At 42.9% G+C, this 16,395-nt stretch overlaps 1 protein-coding gene across 3 annotated transcripts in view; it reads left to right on the top strand.

The window, feature by feature from the left end:
* LOC115106945 (dedicator of cytokinesis protein 4-like) overlaps window positions 1-16,395 on the top strand; it is a 159,970-nt gene that overhangs the window by 53,514 nt on the left and 90,061 nt on the right. For all 3 annotated transcript variants that reach the window (XM_065008176.1, XM_029630202.2, XM_029630201.2), the window contains one exon: window positions 11,021-11,172. In XM_065008176.1, the coding sequence (XP_064864248.1) occupies window positions 11,021-11,172 (152 nt within the window). The remainder of the gene's footprint in view (window positions 1-11,020; window positions 11,173-16,395) is intronic.

Genomic DNA, 16,395 nt, shown 5'->3' with positions numbered 1-16,395 from the left:
AAAGCCTAATGCAGGTGGAAATGTAGTCATTCCTTAGTAACTGAGACAGAAGATACAACAGGGGAAGAACAAAACACATTACAGTTGTCGTCATGGATGCAAAACAATAATAACATCGCCATCATCATGACAACGGCAGCAGAGGACCCGTTTGAATTTGTTTGGTGACAAAGGCATATCTTTCTTTGTGCCCTTCTTCATTGTGTGGCTTTATTGGGTTGTAGATAGGGCTGTTGCGGTGACTGCGTTACTGTGACACCGGCAGTCGTGAGTCATGACTGCGGGTCCAATTCTGTGTGACCATTGAGTCATGGCGATCTCCTGTTATGCACCCTGGACATGTGTTGGTTAGTACCCGACTCGCTAATGATCATCAGGTCGCTAATGGCCTGTTACCCAGGGCTCTATTGTCCCTCTAACCACTCTGACATCAATGCAAATGGGTTTGAAAAACACATCAAAACCGTATGCGCTTTTAAAACTCACCTCAATTTGAAGAAAGAAGTTCAACAGCACGTTGAACCTGAGTGGGAAACATGGTCATTGTGGGTGTTGTTTTAAAGACAAACACAACGAAATGGACAGCGCTTTTCAAGGTGGTGATTTGTTTAAAACAGCCGCATATTAGAGAATGATGCATACTGATAGGCCTATATGAGCCCAAGCCTGAAAGACCACTGAATTAAAATGATGACTGTTCTGTTATACAATATATAGCCTACCTGCATATTACAGAAGGCAGAAAAACATGACAAAAAAAACTGATTTACAATATCTTTGGTACGTAATTGGTCTAGCCCAAATTAAACAAATTCAGAGTTAGCCTAAATTATAATGAATTTGTATTTGATTTTGAATAGCCTAGTAATAGGGCATTTTTTATATTCCATCATTAATAGGCTGACACACTACCTTTTAGCTACTGAATATCTTACCACGGTGTGTTTCCATCTCCTTCCCTCTCTCCCCTTCAGTGCGCAGAGACTGGGGCTGTCAACATTTGAATGAAATAGAAAAGTATGTGGACACGCCTTCAAATTAGTGGATTTGGTTATTTCAGCCACACCAGTTGCTGACAGGTCTATAAAATTGAGCACACAGCCGTGCAATATTCATAGACAAATATAAGCAGTAGACTGGCCTTACCGAAGAGCTCAGAGACGTTCAACGTCATATGATGCCACCTTTCCAACAAGTCAGTTCGCAAAATGTATGCATTGCTAGAGCTGCCTCAGTCAACTGTAAGTGCTGTTATTGTGAAGATGAAAAGTCTAGGAGCAACAACGGCTCAGCCGCAATGTGGTAGGCCACACAAGCTTACAGAACGGTACCGCTGAGTGCTGAAGCAAGTAGCGCATAAAAAAACGTGTGTCCTCTGTTGCAACACGTTCTCTGGAAACACGTTCTCTGGTGTGATCAATCATGCTTCACTATATGGCAGTCCAACAGACTAATCTGGTTTTGATAGATGCCAGGAGAATGCTACCTGCCAACTGTAAAGTTTGGTGGAGGAGGAATTATGGTCTGGGACTCCTTTTCATGGTTTGGGCTGGGCTCCTTACTTCCAGTGAAGGGAAATCTCAACGCTACAGCATACAATGACATTCTAGACGATTCTGTTCTTCCAACTTTGTGGCAACAGGTTAGGGAAGACCCTTTCCTGTTTCAGCATGACAGTGCACAAAGCGAGGTCCATACAGAAATGAGATTGGTGTGGAAGAACTTGACTAGCCTGCACAGAGCCCTGACCTCAACCCCATCGAATACCTTTTGGATGAATTGGAACGCCGACTCCATATTAATGTCCATAATTTTGGAATGAGATGTTTGATGAACATACTTTTGATCATTGTGTGTATGTTTTGTTGGGAAAACATGTTACTATCTATGTTCCCAAACAGATTTCACTTGATTTCCCAAATTAAGCACTGGGTTGCTGCAGGAACATGGTTGGAGAGGCCATGGCATACAGAGTTTGCACGGAATATAACCTGCTATGCAGTGAAATAACCGGAGTAGCCTACCTGACATGGGACCAACCAGCGGGGAAGTGGCCTCCATTCGCTATTCGAGTGCATACGTTTGATGTCTTTTTCCTCTTATGTCTGTTCCTGCCCATTTTCATATTGGGCCATTCTAAATCTAAGCAAATTTGACATATTAGTAAAGACTAGATTAAATTGAGAATAGTCTGATGGGTGAAATAATGATCACTTGATGACAGAACAGCGTGTGCAGCCTGAGGCAAGGAACGGAGCACAATCCTTTTTTTTTTGTTGCACTTTCTCAAATCGTCAATAGCTTAACGTCGTATCATGCAGCCCATATATCTTTGTATTTCTTAGGCATTCTAAGGTTTTTATCATTCGCAGTTAAAGTTGTCAAGTACCTCTAAATCTAGTGTATAGGACCTGTTTCAAATGATCACTTTTACGCTCAACATAGCTACTTCGTATGCGCGCTCTAGCGCCAGAATGGGAAAAAATATCCTTTCTCTGTTATTCAGCTGAGTTCAATTATAAAGTAATGCCACGAACAAGCCTACAGCGTATGGCATGGCACATTAGTCAGATAACATGCAGTAGGCCAACTCATATTCTGTTCTTCTGAAATAATTTTCTGTGTATCATAAAGTTTCTTTAGACCTGCCAAAAATAAATCATGGCTGTATTGTGATGGTGTATATTAATTTGATTTATTATACTTTTTTACTTTAGCTGTTCCAAAGGCGCGCGCATCAGCAGCTTGTGTGTGTGGAGGCCTGGAAGATGCTCAACGTGTTTTGTGTTCATTAACGGTCAATTGCCGTGAGACCGGCAGTCATTTGCATGACAACAACCGGCTGACATAATTACATGACCGCCACAGCCCTAGTTGCGGATGGAGTGCTTTGGAGGATTAAACTTGTATGTACAAGCAGATGAGGTGGTGTCTTTGAGTCCATCGACCGAGCCCGACAGTTACTATAGGTGTGCACTGTCTAACATGGCCATTTGGATCAACCTAAAAATATCACTGTTTACAACTAAATGGGTTAGGTTTAAAACATTCAAAAACATTTGTTTTAACCAAATATGATTCAATGCCAACTGTTTTATATTAGATTTTTAACAAACTTATTTCAAGTTGCAACCTATTTCTTTGAACATTGAACTTACTTTTATCCTTTTGTTAAACCTAATAAATAACACATTCAAACTAATATATATATACACACAACCCATTTTGTAACAAGTACATTTTCGATTTTTACCTATCCACATTTCTTTAATTGGCTTACAAGCAATTAAATACATTTCCTTTTAATCAAAATATGAAGTTGGCTCCATAACATGAAATAATAACTCTTTCTTTACTCTCTCTCACACTTTCTTTACATACGACTTTCACATTAACTGGTTACAATGTTGTGACCAGCTCTTTAATATCACATTACTGATGCAGATATTATTTAAAAATCCTGTACAGTCATTCTGAAAAGTACTTTTTCCTCTCATGGCTAACTACCAGGAGGAGCTTATATTCATGAGCTCACCTTGAGTGACAGCTCTTTTGAAACGTCGAGCAACTTGGATGCAGTGTTGCAGTATAAAATCACCTCACGCTACATTGGTGATGCACAAAGCAATTCAAACAACATTGAAATTGCATCAAGGATATACCGCTGAAGTCAGACTTTTGAATACACCTTAGCCAAATACAGTTAAACTCAGTTTTTCACAATTCCTGACATTTAATCCAAGTAATGCAAGTAATCCAAGTAGATGCCTTTGTCTTAGGGCAGTTAGGATCACCACTTTATTTTAAGAATGTGAAATGTCAGAATAATATTAGAGAGAATGATTTATTACAGATTTTATTTCTTTCATCACATTCCCAGTGGGTCAGAAGTTTACATACACTCAATTCGTATTTGGTAGCATTGCCTTTAAATTGTTTAACTTGGGTCAAACGTTTTGGGTAGCCTTCCATAAGCTTCCCACAATAATAAGTTGGGTGAATTTTGGACATTCCTCCTGACAGAGCTGGTGTAACTGAGTCAGGTTTGTAGACCTCCTTGCCCGCACACACTTTTTCAGTTCTGCCCACAAATGTTCTATATGATTAAGGTCAGGGCTTTGTGAAGGCCAATCCAATACCTTGACTTTGTTGTCTTTAAGCCATTTTGCCACAACTTTGGAAGTGTGTTTGGGGTCATTGTCTGTTTGGAAGGCCCATTTACAACCAAGCTTTAACTTCACGACTGATGTCTTGAGATGTTGCTTCAATATATCCACATAATTGCGGTGTTCTTCGGCTTGCAAGCTTCCCCCTTTTTCCTCCAAACATAACGATGGTCAAACAGTTCTATTTTTGTTTCATCAGACCAGAGGACATTTCTCTAAAAAGTATGATCTTTGTCCCCATGGAGCAGTGGCTTCTTCCTTGCTGAGGACTCGTTTTACTGTGGATATAGATACTTTTGTACCTGTTTCCTCCAGCATCTTCACAAGGTCTTTTGCTGTTGTTCTGGGATTGTTCTCCACTTTTCGCACCAAAGTACGTTCATCTCTAGGTGACAGAACGCGTCTCCTTCCTGAGCTGTATGACGGCTGCGTGGTCCCATGGTGTTTATACTTGCGTACTATTGATTGTACAGATGAACATGGTACCTTCAGGCATTTGGAAATTGCTCCCAGAGATGAACCAGACTTGTGGAGGTCTACAATTTTTTTCTGAGGTCTTTGCTGATTTCTTTTGATTTTCCCATGATGTCAAGCAAAGAGGCAGTGAGTTTGAAGGTAGGTCTTGAAATACATCCACAAGTACATCTCAAATTGACTCAAATGATGTCTATCAGAAGCTTCTAAAGCCATGACATCCTTTTCATTTTTTCCCCAAGCTGTTTAAAGTCACAGTCAACATAGTGTATGTAAACTTCTGACCCACTGGAATTGTGATACAGTGAATTATAAGTGAAATAATCTGTCTGTAAACAATTGTTGGAAAAATTACTTGTGTCATGCACAAAGTAGATGGCTTAACCAACTTGCCTAAACTATAGTTTTGTTAACAAGAAATTTGTGGAGTGGTTGAAAAACACGTTTTAATGACTCCAACCTAAGTGTATGTAAACTTCCCGACTTCAACTGTATATATTTTTACCTCTCCCGTTTTGGCATGTCTTTTGTGATGCGTTTCACAGCAGCACTGATGGATGTGTTGACATGACAACTGCGTCAGAGTTTTGAATCCCCCCTTCTTCCATGCTGACTGAAGACCTAGTTAGCCACTAACTAGCTAACAACAGACAAAAATGAAAGGGAAACATGTAAGTATATTTGCCATAGATAAATAGGGTAAACTTTTAATTATATTTTCTGACACCTTACAGTAAACATTTGGCACCAGTAGAGTAGCTATCTAGCAAATGTAGACCACGCCCCTCTGCAAACATGCCTTCTTTGGCAAGAGAATATCATGTTACGGTTGGTGTATAAAATAATACTTAAGATTCCGCCTCGTCCCCTTATAATAATGAATCAACGGGAGGAGACCAGTAACGTTAAGTTCAAACTTTATCAATGTAGAAGCAATTGTAATTTTTCATACTTTGATCAGATTTCCTTCAAATATCCTCCAATTTCTTTAAGATTCATTGCTGGCAGTGAACATATAACCATAAAAGAAGAACATGTTACCTGGAATGACATTCACGCTCACGGGTGGCCAAAAGAACAAACAAAGTCACACCCTCCAATAGGCCATTCCTCCAGCTCTTCTGATAGGCTGCTGCCGCTACATTGCTCCCACAGCTATGCAATGCAAAGGTGTTGAAAGCAATTTAGCTTTCATCCAGTTCAAAAACTGATAGTCATCTGTCAAATTCGTTATTTGATTTCAGACATAAATTGAGTAGAATATGGTGAACGAACCAAAGTGTAATTTTGGATCATACCACTCAGAAAAAGCACTTCAGATGAACAACAGTGCCGTTCCTGTTTTTACAGTGAGGATTAGAGAAAGATACCAGGGTGTACTTGGCCAACAAAAGCACAAAGGATTTTGTCAGAGCATGAGTGTTCGGCTAAATGATTTATTCAAGAATACTCCGCGGAGCATGGCGCTTGGTTGGATTCCCAGGACCACCCGTGTGTGAAATGTATGCCCACGTGACTGTAAGACACTTTGGATAAAAGCGTCTGCTAAATGGTATATTCATATGTATTATTACTTTATTGGGACCCAGTCTTGGTGATTTTAAAAAGCACCATTTATTCTACTGTATTGTGCCAACCTCTCTTCTGGTAATTCAGATGTGTGTTTAGGACCACTGAGCTGTAGGTCAGAGAGCCCAGGTCAGAGAGCCCAGAGCAGAGGAGGAACAGTAGGGCTCACTACACTGTCAGTTGTACTTGAACAGTGGTGATGGATAGTTCAGGTTTATCTAGGTCAACATACTGTCTCCCAATTAGCACTAGCATACATGGAAATGACATGTGGAGAGTAACCCGTTTCACACTATTGTGCCGACCCGAAGCAGATATTTTCTTTTCAAATGGTCCTTTGCCACACATTTCATGTGATAAAGGCATAATGGAAGGATCCTTATATACTGCAGCCTTGATTATGTGATCTCTTAAGAATCTCAGTAGGCTGTATTTAACTCTCTCTCTAAAGCCCAGGGACTTTTAGACTGTTACAATACTTGTTTCTGTTTTTCACGCTACTTACTGGAAAATGTTACATGGTGAACCTGGTCCTCTGTAGCAGCTGGATAGTGAGTTCGATTCCAAAAACCACCCACGCGTAAAAACTGTAAGCATTCATGACTTTAAGTCGCTTTGGATAAAAGCATCTGCTCAATGGCATAATTATTAAATATATTATGTGAACAATATTGGAACAGTTTGTTAACTTACAATACTCCACTATACTACTTCCCCTCCTGTATTAAGTGAGGCAGAAACAGTCACATAAGACATTGTCTCCCCTCGGTTGCTTAACGTACTGTATAGTTGAGACAGCATTTCACGAGCAGCTTTCTTCTCTATCGGTTGTCACACAAGCCTATTCATTCCAGATGAAACTAAACTGGCCGATTTAACCCTGTTTACGCGAGCCGCATAAAACATAATGTCTCAATGCCTGCTGGTGCCCTCTCCTCTCCTCCTTCATCCCTCTTTCCCCCTCTTCTCCACCTCTATTAGTCCTCTCCCTTTGGCAGGGACCATAGCAGCCATCTGGTGGAATGAATGAGTGAGTGGGTGCATGCGGGAGTGTAAGGAAGCCTTGGATTGGGACCTGTGGCTCGATGTTAAGTTGTTAGCCACCGGTTCTTCTTTTGTCCTTGTACTGGGCAACAACACAGACAGTGACTAAGGAAGATGAGAAGCTCAGAGTCTTTTCCTGTCCTCAGTTTATGCAGACTTGTGCATTGAGCTGTGAATACTCTTTATTAAGAAGTCCACATGCTTCAGTTCGGCTGGCCGGGGGGACGAAGTCGGCGAACCGAACGAGTGTGCTCGCATACTACCTTAACAGACATTTGCTTGAAAAGTGGGAATTGTGCTGCATGTCCAATTTGAGATGCCGTCGCTAGTATACACTTCCTCAAAATAGTCGGAATGTAAGTCAAGAAATCTGTCTTTCTTTTTTTACATTTTTTGCCGAGGAGATCTTTGTTGTGCAATTCTACATCTAACTAAGATGTTTGGTGCAGTATTTCTAAATAAATGGAAAAAAATCAAGAAAACAAGTTATCTCTCGTTGAATGACAACAAAGACTTTGCTGAAGAATCCCTACTGTTGACCAATCACCGACGAAGAGGCGTAGACTTCAGCTACCAAGTTCAGCTTGCCTCAAGAAAACATTTTGTGTGCCCGAACAACCCTTACCAAAGTCCAAATCAAACCAAAAGGTCACAAAATGTTGTCGTAGTATATGCACAGTCTCTTCCAAACTGTTTTGACTGGCAAGCATGCGGGCGCCTTTAAAGTACAACCCCCAGACACTGCTGTGTCAGATAATAATGTAGAGATGTACTGTAGATCTGGTTGAGTTAATACATTATTATACCGTGCTTAAGAGGGCATAAGACTTGATGCTTTGGGTACATTGTGCTACTGTTCATTCTATCCCTGTGTGTGTGTGTGTGTGTGTGTGTGTGTGTGTGTGTGTGTGTGTGTGTGTGCAAATGAAATAAATATAATTCCTTCGAAGCACTCTGTGTTGTGACATTCTTCCTAGAAAGGTGTAAATGGCATTTGTGTGTGTGTGTTTATTCATTTCCTCATGCGTGTGTGTGTTGGACCGATCATCAGTTTGTTTGTTTTCTACAAAGATTATTATTATTATTATTATTAACTGAAACAAATTAGATTTGGGCGACTATTAGGGAAGCGTGCTGTGAACGTGCAACCTCTGGAATTAAATGGAATGCTTAACACATTTCTGGGAAAATAATATCCATAGTTTTTCCACAGCTTCACTTAAAGGGCCAATCAGCAGTTGAAACCATTAAAAAATCATTTTTAGCCCGCCACTGTTTTGATAAAAAGTTGAGGGATGGGTCAGGAGAAATGATCTTATGGATGGAGGTACTGGCCATCCGTGATATCAAAATTATAGTTTTAACCATGTGGTGAGGCTTTACAGGTTTTCTTTACAAACATTGGAGTTAAACAAGTGTTCTGATGGGGGTGTGACAGTTGAACTAACTCATGAGGCATTTATACCTTATATTCTTCGAGAATCAATGGGTACATATCATTCATGTATATGTCAAAAAATGGATGCTGCAACTGCTGATTGCCCCTTTAATGGGTGTTGGAATAAAAGGGTGAAAATGCAGAATATATTTGACATACACTACCATTCAATAGTTTGGGGTCACTTAGAAATGTCCTTGTTTTCCATGAAAACATACATGAAATGAGTTACAAAATGAATAGGAAATATAGTCAAGACATTGACAAGGTTATAAATAATGATTTTTAATTGAAATAATAGTTGTGTCCTTCAAACTTTGCTTTCGTCAAAGAATCCTCCATTTTCAGTAATTATAGCCTTGCAGACCTTTGGCACTCAAGTTGTCAATTTGTTGAGGTACTCTGAAGAGATTTCATCCCATGCTTCCTGAAGCACCTCCCACAAGTTGGATTGGCTTGATGGGCACTTCTTACCATAAGGTCAAGCTGCTCACACAACAGCTCAATAGGGTTGAGATCCGGTGACTGTGCTGGCCACTCCATTATAGACAGAATACCAGCTGACTGCTTCATCCCTAAATAGTTCTTATATAGTTTGGAGCTGTGCTTTGGGTCATTGTCCTGTTGTAGGAGGAAATTGGCTCCAATTAAGCGCCGGCCTTAGGGTATGTATGGCATGGCGTTGTAAAATGGAGTGGTAGCCTTCCTTCTTCAAGATCCCTTTTACCCTGTGCAAATCTCCCACTTTACCATCACCAAAGCACCCCCAGACCATCACATTGCCTCCACCATGCTTGACAGATGGCATCAAGCACTCCTCCAGCATCTTTTCATTTTTTCTGCGTCTCAAGAATGTTCTTCTTTGTGATCCGAACACCTCAAACTTAGATTTGTCTGCCCATAACACACAACATTCCTCTGTCCAGTGTCTGTGTTCTTTTGTCCATCTTAATGTTTTCTTTTTATTGGCCAGTCTGAGATATGGCTTTTTCTTTGCAACTCTGCCTAGAAGGCCAGCATCCCAGTGTCGCTCTTCACTGTTGATGTTGAGACTGGTGTTTTGCGGGTACTATTTAATGAAGCTGCCAGTTGAGGACTTTTGAAGTGTTTGTTTCTCAAACCAGACACTCTAATGTACTTGTCCTCTTGCTCAGATGTACACCGGGGCCTCCCGCTCCTCTTTCTATTATGGTTAGAGCCAGTTTGCGCTGTTCTGTGAAGAGAGGAGTACACAGCATTGTATGAGATCTTCAGTTTCTTGGACATTTCTCGCATGGAATAGTCTTCATTTCTCAGAACAAGAATAGACTGACGAGTTTCAGAAGAAAGGTCTTTGTTTCTGGCCATTTTGAGCCTGTAATCAAATCCATAAATTCTGATGCGCCAAATACTCAACTAGTCTAAAGACGGACAGTTTTATTGCTTATTTAATCAGTACAACAGTTTTCAGCTGTGCTAACATAATTGCAAAAGGGTTTTCTAATGATCAATTAGTCTTTTAAATTATAAACTTGCCAATGGAACACATGAGTGCCGATAATGGGCCTCTGTACACCTATGTAGATATTCCATAAAAAAATCTGCCGTTTACAGCTTCAGTAGTCATTTACAACATTAACAATGTCTACACAGTATTTCTGATCAATTTGATGTTATTTTAATGGATAATAAAATGAGCTTTTCTTTCAAAAACAAGGACATTTCTAAGTGACCCCAAACATTTCACCTGTAGTGCGTCTGAATCCCCTCTCCCCCTTTACCTGCTCTACTCAACCAGATATAAAGCGCTTTCCTCTCCTGAAATGAAAGGCAAACGCCAGAGTAGACAGAACAGCTTAAAAGCCAATGCTTCCTTTTATTTTCACAGAGCTAGGTCCCCTTTTGAAGCGTTTAATTCAAGTCAAATTAGATCGTTCAATATTTCATGAATGTCAAAGCTGAATAAATCAGTTCATTGAAAAAGGGCAAGTGATTTAAATTGTGTTCATGGGATAATCTCTGCACTCATGTAACAGCCAATGTTAAGGCTGTTACATACAATAGTAAATCACCTTCGGGTAATAAATCACCGGTGTGTTTGCACCAGCCGATGACCATCCAGGGTTTTGACATGTCTAATCCTGTGTGCACACATCACAGAGCGTTAGCTTACGGTCTTCATGACTCCCCTAGTTCAGACGATAAACCACCACTAGACCCGTGTTTGCGCCGGCTGATGTCCATCTTGGGTTTTGACATTTCTGACCCTTTGACGATAATGCGCCACTAGACTAGACTGGTGTTTTTGCACCGTCCAGATGATCTCTGATCCTGTTTGCCCACACCACAGATGGAGCACCGTCACCGTAAGAAGGAGACTCCGGTGCCGGCCAGCACGCACCACCTCTTCGTCCACATGAAGAGCCTGATGAGCTCCAACCTGGGAGAGGAGCTGGAGGTGTTCTTCCACATCTACGACGGCAGGGAGAACAGGCCACTCAGGTAAACGGTGCAACCGCTGTGACTGTATGTTTATACACGGGTATACTACTCCGAATGAAACACTGTATTGGGCATGCATTCCCAGCGATATGCTCCTATCGATATGTTGCTGACTTTTCCAAGTGTGTGCTCAAAGTGTAAATTATAGTGTGCCTTACATCCACTGGCGACTGCCCCAAATCAAATTGAACGGGATGAACACATTTGTGTTGCTTTATTGTATTGCATTATATACACTGCTCAAAAAAATAAAGGGAACACTTAAACAACACAATGTAACTCCAAGTCAATCACACTTCTGTGAAATCAAACTGTCCACTTAGGAAGCAACACTGATTGACAATACATTTCACATGCTGTTGTGCAAATGGAATAGACAACAGGTGGAAATGATAGGCAATTAGCAAGACCCCCCCCAATAAAGGACACTTTTGAATGTGCTTTCATTCTAGTGGTAGCATGAGATGGAGTCTACAACCCACACAAGTGGCTCAGGTAGTGCAGCTCATCCAGGATGGCACATCAATGCGAACTGTGGCAAGAAGGTTTGCTGTGTCTGTCAGCGTAGTGTCCAGAGCATGGAGGCGCTACCAGGAGACAGGCCAGTACATCAGGAGACGTGGAGGAGGCCGTAGGAGGGCAACAACCCAGCAGCAGGACCGCTACCTCCGCCTTTGTGCAAGGAGGAGCAGGAGGAGCACTGCCAGAGCCCTGCAAAATGACCTCCAGCAGGCCACATATGTACATGTGTCTGCTCAAACGGTCAGAAACAGACTCCATGAGGGTGGTATGAGGGCCCAACGTCCACAGGCGGGGGTTGTGCTTACAGCCCAACACCATGCAGGAAGTTTGGCATTTGCCAGAGAACACCAATATTGGCAAATTCGCCACTGGCGCCCTGTGCTCTTCACAGATGAAAGCAGGTTCACACTGAGCACATGTGACAGACGTGGCAGTCTGGAGACGCCGTGGAGAACGTTCTGCTGCCTTCAACATCCTCCAGCATGAACGGTTTGGCGATGGGTCAGTCATGGTGTGGGGTGGCATTTCTTTGGGGGGCCGCACAGCCCTCCATGTGCTCGCCAGAGGTAGCCTCAGCCTGACTGCCATTAGGTACCGAGATGAGATCCTCAGACCCCTTGTGAGACCATATACTGGTGTGGTTGGCCCTGGGTTCCTCCTAATGCAAGACAATGCTAGACCTCATGTGGCTGGAGTGTGTCAGCAGTTCCTGCAAGAGGAAGGCATTGATGCTATGGACTGGCCCGCCCGTTCCCCAGACCTGAATCCAATTGAGCACATCTGGGACATCATGTCTCGCTCCATCCACCAACGCCACGTTGCACTACAGACTGTCCAGTAGTTGGCGGATGCTTTAGTCCAGGTCTGGGAGGAGATCCCTCAGGAGACCATCTGCCACCTCATCAGGAGCATGCTCAGGCGTTGTAGGGAGGTCATACAGGCACATGGAGGCCACACACACTACTGAGCCTCATTTTGACTTGTTTTAAGGACATTACATCAAAGTTGGATAAGCCTGTAGTAATTTTGAGTGTGACTCTAAATCCAGACCTCCATGGGTTGATAAATTTGATTTCCATTGATAATTTTGGCGTGATTTCTGTTGTCAGCACATTCAACTATGTAAAGAAAAAAGTATTTAATAAGAATATTTCATTCATTCAGATCTAGGATGTGTTATTTTAGTGTTCCCTTTATTTTTTTGAGCAGTGTATTTAAGTAGGTGGGTAAGTAGGGCCTCATGGTGTGGCTTTGAAGTGAACAGGATTGACTGTTCACCTTGTGTTGGGTTTCTTTACAACCAACAATGGGATTACATTTTGAACCAGTTCTGGCATCTACAGTAGCAACCAGTTTATCCGTTGTTTCCCCCTTGACCTCCATTGAGGCTAACACACTTGTAGCTAATCCTCCTGGACTGTAACGCTGCGTCACAATGAGCCGTTAACTGGTGGCATAGTTGAGGTGGGTAAGGCCATGTTCCTTTCATCTGGCTGTAAACACACGTCTGTCTCGAAGCCACGTCACTGGGTTGGTTTGGGGTCGGCCATGGCTGGCGGTAGTAGTTATGAGGGAGGCACACGGGTGGTTATGTGGGAAGGAACACCACACACACACTCATAGCGTTGGTGAGAATGTTGGTGTGAATTAACGTCACTGTTTCCTCTTTTAAGAGTTGAGTGTTGGGAGTCAAAGTGCCGGAATTCCATTTCAACTCGCAAATGAATCAATTGTTCAAAACAGAAAAGGAAATGTGAGAATAGAGGCTCAAGCGCCCTCTTTCTGTACGACAGTGTCTGACGTCTGTACCCTGTTGGCTAACATGACAGGAACTAGGCCGACAGTGATGGGATGAATGTTTCAGCATGTACAACAGGGACGAGAAGCCAAGTGTATCTAGTCAACTATTACTAGTAACACAGTTATTCGTCGGCATCGGTAGACTGAAGTCCTAGAATTCGTTGCAGAGTCGGTTGTCCAGATAATTGTCAACGGATGTTGCTGTGTCGTGTTTTTATCCCCCCCCGGAAGCTTTTCAACCTATAGTTAGTTAGTCACTACACTTCTCCCCATTTGTGTGTTGCTGTGACTAATATCACATGAGAGAACATCTATTTTTACCTTCCCTGCTCCAGTCTTGTGTTGATGGCGTGTTTTTTTTGTTGGTGTGCCTGAACGTCGAGAGTGTGCACAGGAGAATAAGAGCAGAGCACGTTGTGAATAAAATAGCTACCTGCACAGAGTGCCAATGGGAGTCACTTTAAAAAAAGGTGCCTATTTAAGTTTGTTCTCTTGACTCTGTAACTCACGGCTCTGAAGTCCATGATAATGAAGGCCATTTCTTTTTTCACTTTCCCAGCGAGCAATTTGGTCGCAGAGTATATAATTTTCGCTCCAACCAGCTCTCTCTCTCTCTCACTTTCTTTTAAAAAGCTTGCCACTAAGTACCTGTGCCAGATAATCGGTCCTTCATTGTAATGCTATGCCATTTGAAATGCATTTTAAGAAGCGTGCTTAGAACTATTTCATAGCTGTTGCACAGTTCCTTGACAAATATAGAGATAATACCCCCCCACCCACAAAACATAGTCTTTCAAACGATTCTGACGATATCATTTATATGACTCTCACCTTGATATAGACTTGACAGAATTGTGCATCTTCTAGCCCAGAGACATGAGAGAACTCATCCCTGCCAACTTGTCACATTAAATGAATGAGTTTCTCTTTGCAAGCAGCATTTTATCTTATCTCGTCTTAACTAATGACTTTCTCCCCCTCTCTCTCTTTCTCTGGCTGGGGAGGGCTGTTCCGCTGTCTGCCAAGTGTTCCTCCGTTGTCTGGGACCTCTGAGTGTCCGCTGAGTTTATCTTCCTTCCACCTATGTTGTCTTGAAGGGGAATCTGCCTGCATCCCAAATGGCACACGCTACTTTTGACGTAGGGCTCTGGTCAAAAGTAGTAGGGTGCCATTTGGGATGTGGACTTTTTGTCAGTTTTCCCAGGCTGTTTTCTCTACCTGGCTGACAGCCAGTTTAATTAGTCCTGATGGTGTTGTTGGTCCGGGGTTTGACTGGAGCCAGATGGGGGTCCGACCTGCTCTTTCTCAACCACAGTTAGAGGAAAGAGAAGCCATGCCAGTGCCACCAGCTCAGCAGAAGCACTTATTCAGAGTCAGACATGGCATGTGTGTTATATCTAATGACCCTAGCATGGATACAGACACACACACACACACACACACACACACACACACACACACACAACCCCTCTGAAGAGTGGATGACACTGACAAGCCATCCAGACACTGCACTCTCTTTCTCTACTTCGCAGGTCTACCAACATTCACTCAAGCCCCTGTCTCTCTGCTGTCATAGAAACTAATGTGTACCATCTCCTTTTCCGCGCTCCGGTCAGATTTAACAAGACTAGGGATGGATGGATGAGTGGAGATGGGGCACTAGCTGCTGTCTACACGAACATCTATTGTTAGAGCAGGCAGTAGAACAACAGCAGTCTAATGAGAGCTGTCACAGATGGTGTAGTGGGGACACATTCACTGATGGCTTGGATGTTGATTGGTACGCTTGGAATTGGTGATACTTTTTTAATGTGTTTGGGTCTGTGACACACACTCCTCTATGTGACACACGCCTCTGAGAAACACTCCTCTATGTGACACACTCCTCTATGGGACACACTCCTCTGAGACACACTCCTCTGAGACACACTCCTCTGAGACACACTCCTATGAGACACACTCCTCTATGAGACACATGCCTCTGAGACACACTCCTCTATGAGACACACTCCTCTATGAGACACACTCCTCTATGAGACACACTCCTCTATGAGACACACTCCTCTATGAGACACACTCCTCTCTGAGACACACTCCTCTCTGAGACACACTCCTCTGTGACACACTCCTATGAGACACACTCCTCTATGAGACACACGCCTCTGAGACACACTCCTCTGAGACACACTCCTCTATGAGACACACTCCTCTATGAGACACACTCCTCTATGAGACACACTCCTCTCTGAGACACACTCCTCTCTGAGACACACTCCTCTGTGACACACACTCCTCTGTGAGACACACTCCTCTATATGACACACTCCTCTGTGAGACACTCCTCTGTGAGACACACTCCTCTATGAGACACACTCCTCTGTGAGACACACTCCTCTGTGTGACACACTCCTCTGAGACACTCCCCTCTATGTGACACTCCCCTCTATGTGACACACTCCTCTGTGAGACACACTCCTCTGTGAGACACACTCCTCTGTGAGACACACTCCTCTGTGACACACACTCCTCTATGAGACACACTCCTCTGTGACACACACTCTTCTATCACACACACTCCTCTGTGACACACACTCCTCTGTGAGACACACTCCTCTGTGAGACACACTCCTCTGTGACACACACTCCTCTGTGAGACACACTCCTCTATATGACACACTCCTCTATATGACACACTCCTCTGTGAGACACACTCCTCTGTGACACACACTCCTCTGTGAGACACACTCCTCTGTGTGACACACTCCTCTGTGTGACACACTCCTCTATGAGACACACTTCTCTATGAGACACACTCCTCTGTGAGACACACTCCTCTGTGAGACACACTCCTCTGTGAGACACACTCCTCTGTGACACACACTCCTCTGTGACACACACTCC

The sequence above is a fragment of the Oncorhynchus nerka genome, linkage group LG23 (genome assembly GCF_034236695.1).
Source record: "Oncorhynchus nerka isolate Pitt River linkage group LG23, Oner_Uvic_2.0, whole genome shotgun sequence".
NCBI classification, from domain to species: Eukaryota; Metazoa; Chordata; class Actinopteri; order Salmoniformes; family Salmonidae; genus Oncorhynchus; species Oncorhynchus nerka.
This window is presented reverse-complemented; position numbering and strand designations above follow the sequence as displayed.